The sequence below is a fragment of the Cyprinus carpio genome, chromosome A10, assembly GCF_018340385.1.
Source record: "Cyprinus carpio isolate SPL01 chromosome A10, ASM1834038v1, whole genome shotgun sequence".
NCBI classification, from domain to species: Eukaryota; Metazoa; Chordata; class Actinopteri; order Cypriniformes; family Cyprinidae; genus Cyprinus; species Cyprinus carpio.
Genome location: NC_056581.1, coordinates 14105559 through 14119420, shown reverse-complemented (window position 1 = coordinate 14119420; position 13862 = coordinate 14105559). Strand labels below are relative to the sequence as shown.

Sequence of the window (13862 nt, the reverse complement as noted above, 5' to 3'; positions counted from 1 at the left end):
GACATCATCCAAAAGAAAATTTGTTTCAGAGCTACAGCAAGTTATTATATTTTGATGAAAGATTATGAAGACAAACAATGTTTTCGTTTGGAACAACATGCACTAATAAATCATGTGCATACTGTAAAAGAAATTAGTATTTAGTATCATTGTAAAATACTGTTTCTGTCTTTCTATTTCAAAATGTCATGTTTAATTCAACACATTAATTGCAGTTTCTCTGTAATTATATGTAAAAATAAAATAACTAGTAATATCTGACTAAAAATTGTTTCAATGAAAATCCTAAAACAGTTTTTATTTTCAGTGTAACGAGAAAATAAGTAAATTTTGACATTAAATAGGTAGAGAACAAATGTTAATTTTATTATAACTATCAAGTAAAACAAATAAAAGAACACAGCACACATGAATGTCTACACACTAGTAAACATTAAAAAACATTCAGCACAGCACCAGGATAATGCTGGTCCTCCTTGTCAAGTATCATTTTCAAAGGCGTTTCAGTTTTGAAACTTAAGACCGGTCATTAGCAACTCAGGTGATTTCCATCTGTTAGAAACACTTGAAACCGAGATGCTAGAAACAAATTTGCATTTCTGACAAATGAAGGTGTGACTTTTCTCAGTCCAAACATGTCCAAACGCATCAGAACACTGGTTGGACTAGTTTTCTGTATCATCTTTGCATATTAAAATGCCTTGAAACATAAAACGGTGCCCTTTTCTCAAACATTGGTCCACAATGTGTTCTGCCACATTGACACTTATCTTGTAGCTGTCTTTTCTCTTTACACAGACCCAAACTCAGACATCCAGGACTCGTATTTCTCCAGGTCTGCAGCCGAGACGGATTTTGAGATCTTTTTGAGTGCAAGCTTAAAGTCCTCCATGGTGACTGGCATCTGCAGCTCATCTTTAGAAAGAGCACGGATCTCCTCCGGACTCAGACCCTGGATCCTCCGTCGCATCGCCATCATCGATGCATCTCTGAGAGCACAGATGCACGAAGTTCATTAGTCAGATGAACACCATCAGTTCACGTTTGGAGCACGCAGCTTCTTTTAAAGGAATAGTACACTCCAAAATGATTATCTGCTCACCCTCAGGCCATCCAAAATGTAGATGAGTTTGTTTCTTCATTAAAACAGATTCTGAGAAATTTAGCATTGCATCACTTACTTACTAATGAATTCTCTGCAGTGAATGGGTGCCGTCAGAAGTTAAAATTGTCTCTATTTATTACAAACATGCAGCTTTTTGCTTCACAAGATGTTATCTGATGGACTGGAGTCATGTGGATTACTTGTGGATTATTGTGACGTTTTTATCAGCAGTTTGACGGCACCCATTCACTGCTGATGATCCATTGATGAGCAAGTGATGTAATGCTAAATTTCTCCAAATATGTTCTGATGAATAAACAAACTCATCTACATCAGAAGATCAGGGTACATTTTCAGCAATTTTCCATTTTTGGGTGAACAAATTCTTTAAGCATTAAAGTGTAAGAAAGTAAAATACTTTCTCCCCTCCCTTATTATGCAGACACAAAACATATAAACCCATACTAAATTGATTAAATCGTTTTCAATTGGGCAATATGCTGTGTGCTTTATGGGACGAAAGGGTCCATGAAACAGCTAGAGCTTCTTGTTTTGGTGCAAGATAGCTCTTCTAATTTTCTGCAATACAAACGGGCCCCAGGCAAGCACCGTTGAGCTCGAGTCTGTTCCTTTTGGCTGTGATTTTGTCACTTTGCACTGCATTATGTTTTTAGCAAGAGTAGAAAAATGACTCAATGCTTAAAACCTGTCACATCATGTTCAGTTAGGACAAGGTGCTATCTGTAATTCTGAGAAACATACTGTACCTGCAGACGTTGGTGATGTCAGCTCCTGAATAACCCTCAATTTTCTCGGCGATGAGGGTGAGATCCACATCAGGTGCCACTTCCACTTCCCTTAGGTTGATCTTTAAGAGTTCTGCCCGTCCTTGAGCTGTGGAGTTCAGTAATTGTTTGATGAAGAGTTTTTATAAGACAAATTTAGTGTTGTTTTTTTCCTACATTAATTAAAAAATAGATCATCATGAGGCTATTTTGACTATGGTATTTTTGAAAATATAAGTAATTTTTTTAATCATCTGAACATTATCATTTTTTATCATCATAGTTTTAGTTTCACTTTAAATTAATTTATTTAGGCTTGGTGTTTAAAATAAATGTTGGTTATAATGAATGCCACTATAATTGATATTTGTTTAATGCATATATTTTTCATCCCTGTTCTTCTCTGAATACCATTAAATGCATTTTTTATTTGTTGTGGAGTAAGGAGAACTAAAATATATCCTTAAAGTGTTTATATAATGTTTGTAAAATGTCATTTTATTTTTTATTTACCTGGTATTTTACATTATTGCTGAATGTAATAATAATACTTGACTTATCTGACTGACGCAACTTACCTGTGTTTTTTGTTATTCTCAACAAAGCAGTTTTGAACCGATCCGACTCATAGTAAGGTACGACTTATTTTCCAGGAAATATGGTAAATATATTTTTAATTAAAAAAAAATGGAATTTTAGATTATTTTATTTAAGCTATATTAAATTAGCAATGAAAAAAAAACAATACAATAATAATTGTATTATAAAGGACATGTAAATGCCTTTGTTATTTTGATTATTATTCATTTGATTGTTATTCATATTTCAAAATGTGCTTAAGTGTCAGGAAAAAAATGCCACAATTAGAAACATCTTCATGGTCCTAGAAATAAATTTCCTTTTGTTTGTGTTTATACAATTTACATTTTTTCCTTTTGTTTTTGGGGAGAAATATGACCTTTTTAAAATGTGACATTTTCATCTTTCAACCAATTTACAATTCTAAAATCCAGGCCTTAGACATTATGCATTAGACAATGAAAGCTCGTGAGTAATGACTAACTGAACTGCACAGCACAGTGTGAATGGAGAGAAATTATTCAGGCTGGTTCATTTATGAGTGGGTGACATGTATGGAGAAATCAGAGGAGCCGTGACTGCCTGGAGAAGGTTTTCCTGTTGATGGGTGTTTGTGTGTGAGGGTGTTAGATTACCAGTGGGTAGTGGAATGTAGATCCTCTTCTCCAGTCGTCTCCTTAGAGCCTCATCAATGTCCCAGGGGAAGTTAGTGGCAGCCAAGACCATTACCATTTTAGAGGGATCATCATTCTCTTGAGCACCTCCTACACCTGATGCCATTACATAGGTGGGTGTTAAAATAAGGCTGCATCATTCAATGCACTATCATAACAGAGTCGCCTACTACACAAAACTCACCATCCATCTGCACGAGTAATTCTGACTTCACTCTGCGACTGGCCTCATGTTCGTCTGATGTCCCCCGCCTCCCACAAATAGAGTCAATCTCATCAATAAAAATTGTTGTAGGGGCATAAAAACGAGCCTGTTAAAGCAAAAAATTAAAAGAAGAAGTGCAAATATCCAGTATTGACAATATAGACTATAACATGACCAATATTTTTAGTTTATTACATATTATGTTATCATGTTATTATTATATTAATTAATTTTAACACCAGAGTCAGGATTTTTTTTTCTTTTTTTTATGAAATAACTAACTAGCCTTTTTTCTCATATAAACAAACACACAATGTGTCATTCAGTTGTGTCAAATCAATGTTGCTCAAGTTTTTCTTCCACGTTTCACATTTTATCCACATTTCACATTTTATGAAGGCATATTTTTCTCTAACAAACAGGCAACCAAACTAACAGACAAAACTTTTTCCCTATTAAAACATTGTAATGCTTATTTTTTGGCTTTTATGAGGGCATAACTAACTAGCTGGCTAACTAACTAACTGACTATCTACCTAACTAACTAACTTTTTCCCTAAAAAAAAAACCAGCATATTACCATTATTGACTCCTAACCCTAAGGTTGTGGGTTTGAGTCTCGGGCTTGCAATAACACGACTGAGGTGCCCTTGAGTAAGTCACTTTCTTTTTTTTTCCACTTTCTGAAAAAGGACTTTTATGAATACTTTTACATTTTATGAGGTCATACGTGTTCTCTATTTTTTTCCTCTATCAAACAAACTAATTTTTCCCCCTAGAAAATAAACAGCGCATTTGCCATTCATTTTAAATCATAATTTATTTTCAGAGGTATTTTGTTTGTTTCTATGAAGGCATATTGTTGTCTAACTGACTAACTAAATAATATTTCCCTTTTATAACACAGTGTGCAATCCAGCTGTGTCAATTTAACATTGCTTGTCAATTTTAAATATATTTTATCATTTTCAATGATTTGTGCCCTGAGGTCTAGCTAACTCCTGATTCTAATCACTATCTAATGATATCTTCAGAAAATAAACAGCTAAATAGACGAACACTATCACAGTGTCTACATTGCTTCCTCAGAGATCACTCACCATTTCAAAGAGGAGCCGCACCAGTTTCTCAGACTCTCCCCTGTACTTTGAGGTCAGCGTGGAGGACGACACATTGAAAAATGTTGTGCCACATTCGGTCGCAACCGCTTTAGCCAACATGGTCTTCCCTGTGCCTGGAGGGCCCACCATCAGCACCCCCTGACAGTTTAAAAACAAGACGACTTCGCATGGGCACATTTTTTAAAACACACAGATGCAGCTCATGGTCTAAGTTAAAAACACCTCAATAAAACTGATGGCATGTGGAAAACAAACTGAAGGCGAAATATATCAGCCATACTCAATCTGTGACGAAAGATACAGCACTGTGTTGAAGAATGTAAATTCTGTCCTACATAATTATCTAGCATAACTGCGCACCCTGCTGGACTAAAAAAAACATGATCACGATAAATGGAAACAAATGGGCACATAAATGTTGGCAAAAACATAGTATTGACAGACTATGAATCCATATGCATGTATGCTCAGATGTCAAACTCTGGCATCAGGTGTCATCTAACATATTAACCTTCCACGGGCGGCGGATCCCCTTGAAGAAGTCTGGCATCCACATAGGCAGGACCACTGCCTCTCTCAGCAGCTTTTTGGCATCTTCCAGATCTGCGATGTCATCCCTGCAGGAACAGTAACACATGACAGCTTGCCTTAACCACCGTCCAGCACTGAATCACTAACTGCCACTGTGACTGACAGCTGTCGCTGACTCAACATGTTACTTATTTGTCTGGTCAAGTATGAAAACTAAACTTACTGCATCGCTATTTATACAATCCCTAGGCCCAGAGGGATTTTCACATTTTCAGGGCTGATTTTCATAGAAAAAAAGATTTGGATTTGAAATTAAAGTTCTAACTCTTATTGGATGCTGAAAGCATAATCAAACTAGCTAATGAATAAATATGTAAGAGCGAGTAAAAGTGCACTGACACTTTGTACTTTAGTTCGAAGTAGTAATTAGTTATTATGTGCTCTAAACGTGAATTTGACAGAACCATGATAATTGTGCAGTTTACATTTTAATTGCATTTTGCCATTCAAAAAGGGAAATTTAAGTGCATAAGTATTTAGCCATTATTAGTGGGCTCCTGTGTGAATGTGACGTGGACAAAAGAGAAATATTTTCACTTTTAAAATATATTTCACTGCATTAAAGAAAATCAAATGGGCCTATTTGATTAGAAGTATAAAAATTTTTTATTAGGCTAATACTGTAAGAGACGTGAGCACAACAGACAATTAAATCATTAATCAAAATTATTTGTTTGACAATTAATCAACAGCACAAAACTCATGATTGTGCCAGGCCCAGTTTTTTCAATAGTTGATAACAACATCAGTGCAGACAAAGTGATGAAATATCACACATAAGTTAATTTAATTATAGCAAATGAGCAACATAATTGTATAAAACATTTATTTTGTATACCATATTCTGATTAGTCCTTGAACAGTAAAACTAGTAGTAAAATGGCACAATACCAGTGGATATTGGGATTCCGAGACACAATGTCCCTCTCCAGCGCATCCACCAGATCGCTGTCATAGCCTGTGCCATCAAACTTCCTCTGTTCCACATCAGCAGCACCCTCCTGGGCATTCTTCTTACTCTGAAAACACAGACAGGCAGGACACATTGCTACATCATATGATAATAGGTACTTAGAAAGCCTAAACTGAGCTTAAACTAAATTAACCATAATTCCAATTCTGACTAAGATTCCTCAGTTTGTACATTCGGCCCAATAGTTTGAATAACTTACTTTTTCATCCTTAGCTTTATTTCCACGGCCGTCGCGGGTGTTCGGCCTCTCTGATTTCACGTTTGGCTGACCTCTCCCCACAGGTCCGCGATGCTGCATTCCAGGTGACTCTTTTCTCTGGGGCTTTGATACAGTGATCGGCTTCTTCACCTGGACAGGTCCCCTATGATCAGACAGAGTGATATCATAGGGCATCTGGACCATGTGACCACATATGCAAACAGTTACACCACATTTGTAATCCTTTTTCCAACTCTGTGAGTCTGTTTTTTTTTTTCTGACATGTTGGTTGACAAGTTGCACCAAGTAAATACAATTGGATAAAACAAAAACTGTGTCCGTCTTCATTTCAGGCTGCAAAGCTAATTCCATTTTGTGCTGTATGACAAAGTGAACACTGCAGTGACAGCATAAGGTAAGGAGATGTGCGACATGCTCTGCAGCTGACAGAACTCCTCAGGGCTTTATGTAATCAGCTGCCTATTCTACCTGTGCTCAGCTGGGGTCGGGGGAGGCCAGACATCGGGGTCCCTTGGGCTCTCTTCAGGCAGAGGGTTGGGGAAATCAACAGGTTTTTCCACCTTGAAACTCTCTAGGGTCTTTACAAGGCTTTTCACCTGCTCATATTCCTCTGCCAGTTCCTGCCGAACCGGCTCAGAGAAGGGAGAAAAACAGCATTGGCTTGAGTCCTTCAGATTACATATCCTGTACCAACACCAAAGTATTCAATACCCTACCTATAAAAGCAAATGTAATTCACTGTACTATATATAAATACATATCAGATGAAATCATACAGTATATAAGCGCCTTACTTGCTGCCATTTGACTTTCAGGGCAGGATCTCTGAGGGACTGACAGTGCTTGTGGATCTGTTGTATAACACCTTGATAGTACACCATAGATGAGTCATAATTCCCAAGAAGTGCATATTCTCTTCCTTTCTTAGCGTTGTCGCAAATCTCAGTCAGATTCATGATGAGAAAGATATTCAAACCAAACGTTGATTCAGTGCTTCAATGCGACCTGAGTTCACAGCTTCATCAGTAATGCTGGTTTGAGTGCGGGCGATTGAAGGCCATGAGTCCTAAACATGTCAAAGAACAGAGGCTGATAAGATGATTCTGAGCTAAATCAAACATTTATGAGCTACTGACAGAAGAGGGATGAAGGGATGAACTTTCTTAGAGCTGCATTAAAATGTCTCTGCACATTTCCAGATCTCTTCTACAATTTTGTTCAAAATATATGTTGCAAAATACAACACAGGAACTATTTAAAGAAGTCCCCCTCTGTGTCAGAGCCATTTTTGTCCAATAAAATGCTCCAGGGAACACGTACAGCAAAACCATCAGATAGAATGAGTATTTGTAGGTGTTAGAATGAGAAATATTTATAACATTAAAAAACAACTCCTGTACTAAAGCTCATTCAATCCAATGTTGCTATTCTGTGTAAACCTCTTTTATGTAGTATATGTGATCATTTCTATTTAACATTTATACAGAGATTTAAATATTCTTTGTTTTTAATAGTAGTTTTGTGTGTAACTTTATTTATTTTTTACTGATAATAGTTAACAATAAAGTTGGTATGAGTGTATGCAAGTTGAAAGTGTGTGTTAGGGCACATTAATGCAAGCTGCACACATACATATAAATATGACATATTCAAACTGATGGGGAGTAGATAAAGAGGGCCAAAACAAAATAGGCCTTTTCTTAAAATTATTTTATTTTAAATAAATAAACAAACTTTTTTTTTCTTTAAGAGACCATAAATATATTATTACACAAATTTTTATTATTACACAATTTTTTAATTAAAGGTTGGAATGTTCATAAATTAAATTAAAGGTTGCATTCATAAGTTTTGCAATAATTTTTTCCACCTGTCCACTGTAGAAAATTCGGGCCAACCAAATATTATGGTAATTGTTTGAAAAACACTCCAATCTTATCAGGTCCATTTTAACTGATTGAATCACTCTGTGTGTGGTTTCACTGATAACAATAACAATGAGAAGATTTCTCCACGGGTTTGGATACTAAACTTTGGTTTAATAACCTTTGTCCTGATCGCAGAGTGGCTGTCAAAAATAAGACCATTTCGTTTGTCGGACACTTGACTTGAAGCACATAATAAATGCATTTCAGGACGCCTCAAATTGCTTGAATCCCATGTCCTTCGTCTTTTCTTTTAACAAAAACGAACTACCCTGAAAACCCACAATTAAAAATAGCATACAATCATATTCTCAAATCAAACCGTGCTTGCGTAAAAACAAACAAAAAAAAAATAAATAAAAAAAAAAAACCCACCGTCACCGCACTGGCTTATTCCTTTACACGGGATTTGTCGTTTTTTTCCGTTTGCCTTTAAGTACAGACCAATAGTGCTTACTGCAATAAGGAACTACATTACCCATAAGGAAACAGTGCGACACGCTTAAGATTTAGGCCAGCGATAACAAAAAGGATTTGCAAGGAATCAAAATATGAAGTCCACTTGTTAATTTATGAATCTTATTAAGAACATGTCATATGATGGATGTGTTCTGCATTTAATTCTACGTTTTCATGGAGATAGGTAAATGTCTTACCTTTGTGCCAGGCACTTTCACGTTCGACTGGTCCACAGTCCGTTACCCAGTGATGTTGCCATGGCCGCGAAAAGACGCTGAGTGATGAATGAATGCACGTGTTGTGGGCGGAGTCTGGACAAATACAGCTCGTAAACTGACCGGGGCTAGTTGTCACACGGGTTATATCTATATATAACGATAAGGTAACTTTAAGGTTTTGATTCTAAATTTCAATTTAATGCTTCTATGGTTAATTACATAAATGTTTTTGTTATGTTATTGTCTTTGTAGCTAAGACTATACAGAAAAATAAGTGTGTATATATATATATATATATATTTACTGCAATAAAAAATGTGACAACTAGCCCCAGTTTCTTTTATGATGACATACCAGTTCAAAGAATGAACACTTCATGAGGATGAAAGAGGCTATTGCAAAGTTTTTTATACTGTTTAGTGGGTCTGCATCTTTGACCTTTATCATTAGACAGAAATATACTTTGTTTTCTGTTTGTATTAAATCTTTATTTACTTCAGAATACAGTTCGAAACTAAATATAAAATCAGTAGGACGGCAGTATATTAACCAGTGAAAATACTCAGAGCTCAAAAAATAAGGGCATGAACATCATGGAATGGTCGGAGAGATGCTGATCTACTGTAATCTGATTGAAGTGTCATGGCCTGTAAAAATATATGACAGTAGCACAGAATGACCATGCGATGGCGCTGTATACCGCTGTTATATATGCAGTTTTAACCACATGAACAGAAGGTGGCTTCGGATTAATCGAGATTTTCATCTGATGATACATTCATGTGTTCTTTTTGAGCCTCTGTGTTTATCACGAAAAACAAGGCGGCCTCGAAACAGGCTCTCTGGTTAATGTACTGAAACCATACATTCAGATCTACTGACCAAATAAAAACACATACTGATCAACATAAAATGATGCTGAAGACTTTGAGAAGAAAATCAATATAGACATATAAAGATAAATGATCTTGAAAGCTTTAAATTAGTAATAATAAGGATTTTTATGTTGGTACACTAAGTGCTTCTGTTGATGTATTTACTCTAAATAATTTACCTGTGATCTGTGGCATGGACAAGAGCAAACATGACAAACCCACACAGCCTTCCATTCACCTGCAGTATTAGAAAAACTGAGTTCACTACAAAAAAGACCTATCTAATAGTTAATTAAAATTGATTTCAGATCAATTCACTTACGTTTTAAGTTCCAGAGAGATTGATCCAGAATTAATCTAATGATATGAAGAAGAGTGAAAGATACTAAAATCTTTATTTAAAAAAAAGTTTATTGATGTCAGAAGCATACCAGAACAAAACAATTACTATTTTTAATCATTTCTGCAATTACAGTGGTATTCAAAATACAGTAAAATAACTTTGATACGGCGATTTACTAATGATGATAATATTTGATCTGGAAAAAGAGTAAACAAACAAGAGTACATTAAGATATGAACTACAACCTCACATGAAACTAGGTTGTATGCTGCGCACGTCTAAAACTCCACTGACCCCAAGACAATTTTACATCCCCCTTCTTTTTTTTTTACTGTACCGGGCAAGGATAGTGGTGTTGGAACCAGCTTTACGAAATTAAACTAAGAACTAAATTAAAAGTTGGGGCATTCGGACAAACACAGATGACACCTCTGTAGTGTTAACTATACAAAAAAGGAAAAAAAAGAAACTGTACAGTTTAAAAACATAGCATATACACAGCCTTATTATTATTATTTTTTTTTGCTTTTCAGTTTTTATTTTATTTATTTCTTTTACCCATTTTATGGCCTCAGTAAAGTGTACAAGGGGGTTAAATGCTTTATAGACAACAAGCTAAGCTCTAAACGTTATTTATCTACTCATCATCCTCGTCTTCCTCATCGTCATCCTCTTCCTCATCTTCATCGTCGTCATCATCATCATCGTTAACCTTGTCTGGCTTAGAAGGGGCTTTGGCTGCACCTCCTACCACTTTGCCTTTAGAGCGATAGGCGGCGATGTCCTAAAAGGAAATGACATTCATTTTTTAAGCAAGGAATCTTCTTATAAAAATTCAGATAGTTTATCAATTGCTATTTTAGTTGATTAGTCGTGGCATCCTTTCTCACCTTCTCATACTTCTCCTTAAGCTTGGCTGCCTTCTTCTCAAATGGCTGCTTCTCCTCAGATGATGTTTTGTTCCACATCTCACCCAGTTTCTTGGCCACATCTCCAATAGAGAGACCAGGGGTCTCTTCTTTCACCTTGGATCGGAACTCGGAGCAGAAAATGAAGAAGGCAGACCTTTGTAGGAACAGAGGAATAAAAAAAAAATTATAAACTTTACATCCTTCATAAATGCTGAAGCATCTTCATGAACGAATGAGATGCGTACGGGGGTCTCTTGGGAGCATTGGGGTCCTTAAACCTCTTTTTCTTCTCGCCTTTGGGTGGAATGTAGTTCTTCATCTCCCTCTCGTAACGGACCTTGTCTTGTTTGGCCATATCTTCAAACTTCCCTTTTTCCTTGGCTGACATAGTCTGAGGAAGGGAAGAATAAGAAAAAAAAATCATTGTTGGGAAAAGAGGGAAAGGTCAAGGGGTTAACACAAGGTAAATGAAAGGTGTGACTGACCTTCCATCGCTCGGAGCACTTTTTGGAAAACTCAGAGAAGTTGACCGTAGCCTCAGGGTGTTTCTTCTTATGCTCCTCTCGGCAGGTCTGGACAAAGTATGCATAAGAGGACATTTTGCCTCTTGGTTTTGTTGGATCCTTCCCCATCTTTGCCTAAATATCCTGCAATTTAATAAGAAAATCCATAATTTAATTAAGTATTAAATTCTACTTGCCAAATACACTATTTAAATGTGTTGCTAATACTATTTATTATTAACTCGACTAACAAAATTGTTCTTTTATCATTATAACATGAACACCAACGCTATCTTTTAACTAATTATTTACTCTAATATTTAGTGTGTTATTTGCAAGGCGCGCATTTGAGCGTAGTTTTTCTTTTGCGCCGAATTTGACGTTTTATTATGTAAACATGACACGACAAATTACTTTCCATAATAAAAATGAAAAGTAATTGTTAAAATAAAACGTCGTATGCAACATTAAAAAGTTATTTTAAATACTTAAACTTTCCAAAACTGTATTTTTCCAAAGTTAAAAATGGTTAAAAATGTAAAAATAAGTTGGTTAATTAAAGTTCTTTTATGTGCCAAAGTACGCGCAGCATCGTAAAACTCGTGAAATTTCTTAATAATCGAGTCCGCTTTCGCCGTGTTCTCCGTTGAAAAGAGCCCGTTTCTCTCTATGTACCGTTCAGATAGCAATGGCGCACACTCTTGTCTCTCTGAAGGAAAGGAGGTCAACAACGACGGCAATATTTCTTCTTCCATTTTGTGAGAAAGCCTTCTTCATGAAAGAAAGTCCCCCTAAAATGTCTCCACCCGCCTTCCTGCTCGCTTTTGGACACGACAAACAAACGGCGCGGGTCGGTTTTCCTGACCGAAATTGTTTCCATCGCAAAAAGCCCAGTGCATTCGCCTGGTGTATAGTAATACATTGGGTCTGTGCTGTGTAGAGTTTGCTGTGGGCTCGCAATGGCCGCTTGTCTTCATGCACTAACACTGAGAATATGGCTCCTTCTCTTTGTGTCAGCGCTCAGCCATTACACTGCTTTGCAATAAGGGGGAGCCGCGCGACTGCATTACCTACCTCACTTCAACTCTCAATTAAACACCCTTCTCACGCACGGAAAAATATCAAAATACGCTGGCTGGAACGACGAAAGATGGAATTTTTATTTTCTGCCTCGAAAAACGCGTACTTTGAGCTCGGCGGGGTAGAAAACACGATTTGAAAAAGTTGAAGCGAACTGCGCCTGTCTATGGCTCGGTGGCTTTGCCTTGTTTCCTATGCGAGTACAGTCAGCCATTACAGTAAAGCGCAGCTCCTGAGGTGATTTCTTTTCGCCCGTATCTCAGTCATTTCAATTTCACCGAGCGTATAAATCCACACACATAACAATGGCGTTGTTCTTTAATTTTTTCGTTAGTCGGTTTTTTTTCTTTCTTATCATTTCTCATAGTTCTTCTGACAGACATCCCTTGTAAAGCGCTGCAATGGCTGCTTGCTGGCACTATCACCGTCCGTAGACCCTGTTTGTACGCAATTCTGTCACCTAGTTGTCCGCTTAACGTTACATTTCGAATAGGCTGAATAATTTTTTTTTTTTTACACATTTTCTGCATTTCAACCCCTCGAATAAAACCGACTATTTTCCGTGTAATTTTAAGGCGCACATCAAGACAAATGAAATGAAAAAGCTAAGGTTATTCTCAATTTCATTCTGAAGGGATAATACCCTCATTTTTAACGTTTCACAAAAATCCCCCCGCCAACAAAATAGCTCTTTTACAAGCTAAATTCAATACCGAATGGTTTCCGGGCCTTTTCTCGCATTTTTGTACTTACCCCACACTTTGAAATGTCTACAAGCTGACACTTAACCGCTGTCTTGTCTGGATAGTGAATGTACTGCAATGGCTGTATGTGGATGTAATAGCTCTACGCAGTAGTCTGCTCTCTCAATCCTCTAGCATTACTCTCAATAGGGCTTCCATTCCATTGGCTGCCGCCACGGCGAACACTCCTCCGATTGGCTGAGCGCTTTCCATTGTCCTAATAACAGCCGGCCTGCGATTGGCTGCCTTTTGTGAAACGTCACGAGTGTTTTAAATGGCGGGTAAATACAAAATACTGAGTGAACGTGTGTGTTTCTTGTCTCAGCTTAAAGCAAAGGCTGTGTGTACTGTGTTGGCTGTAGCAGGACTGTGTTCTATGTGTTCCAGGCGGTGTGCTGAATGAATGAGTGAGTCAGTGTAAGTGCTGGCGTTGCTGTGAGGTGCAAAACGCTGAATGCAAGAGTGGTGGGACCGACTGACGCCCCTCTTACAACAAACACTATGAACATCACAGTCAGATTTTAACGAAAATATGCAATTATGAGTCATTTA

The 13862-nt window shown here is 37.0% G+C and overlaps 2 protein-coding genes across 2 annotated transcripts; both read right to left on the bottom strand.

The window, feature by feature from the left end:
- Positions 1–345: 345 nt before the first annotated feature.
- LOC109080380 (katanin p60 ATPase-containing subunit A-like 1) lies at positions 346–8990 on the bottom strand. The gene is made up of 11 exons (XM_042765340.1): positions 8835–8990; positions 7048–7319; positions 6722–6882; positions 6233–6395; positions 5952–6079; positions 4981–5086; positions 4449–4607; positions 3328–3454; positions 3105–3239; positions 1873–1999; positions 346–989 (listed from the first exon to the last, which is right to left on the bottom strand). Exons 2-11 carry the CDS (start codon positions 7207–7209, stop codon positions 791–793), a joined length of 1467 nt encoding a protein of 488 aa, XP_042621274.1. The 5' UTR covers positions 7210–7319; positions 8835–8990; the 3' UTR covers positions 346–790.
- Positions 8991–10123: 1133 nt separating this feature from the next.
- On the bottom strand, positions 10124–13476 carry LOC109085729 (high mobility group-T protein-like). Its single transcript, XM_042765341.1, has 5 exons — positions 13321–13476; positions 11470–11631; positions 11230–11375; positions 10964–11138; positions 10124–10857 (listed from the first exon to the last, which is right to left on the bottom strand). Exons 2-5 carry the CDS (start codon positions 11614–11616, stop codon positions 10711–10713), a joined length of 615 nt encoding a protein of 204 aa, XP_042621275.1. The 5' UTR covers positions 11617–11631; positions 13321–13476; the 3' UTR covers positions 10124–10710.
- Between the last annotated feature and the right edge of the window lie 386 nt (positions 13477–13862).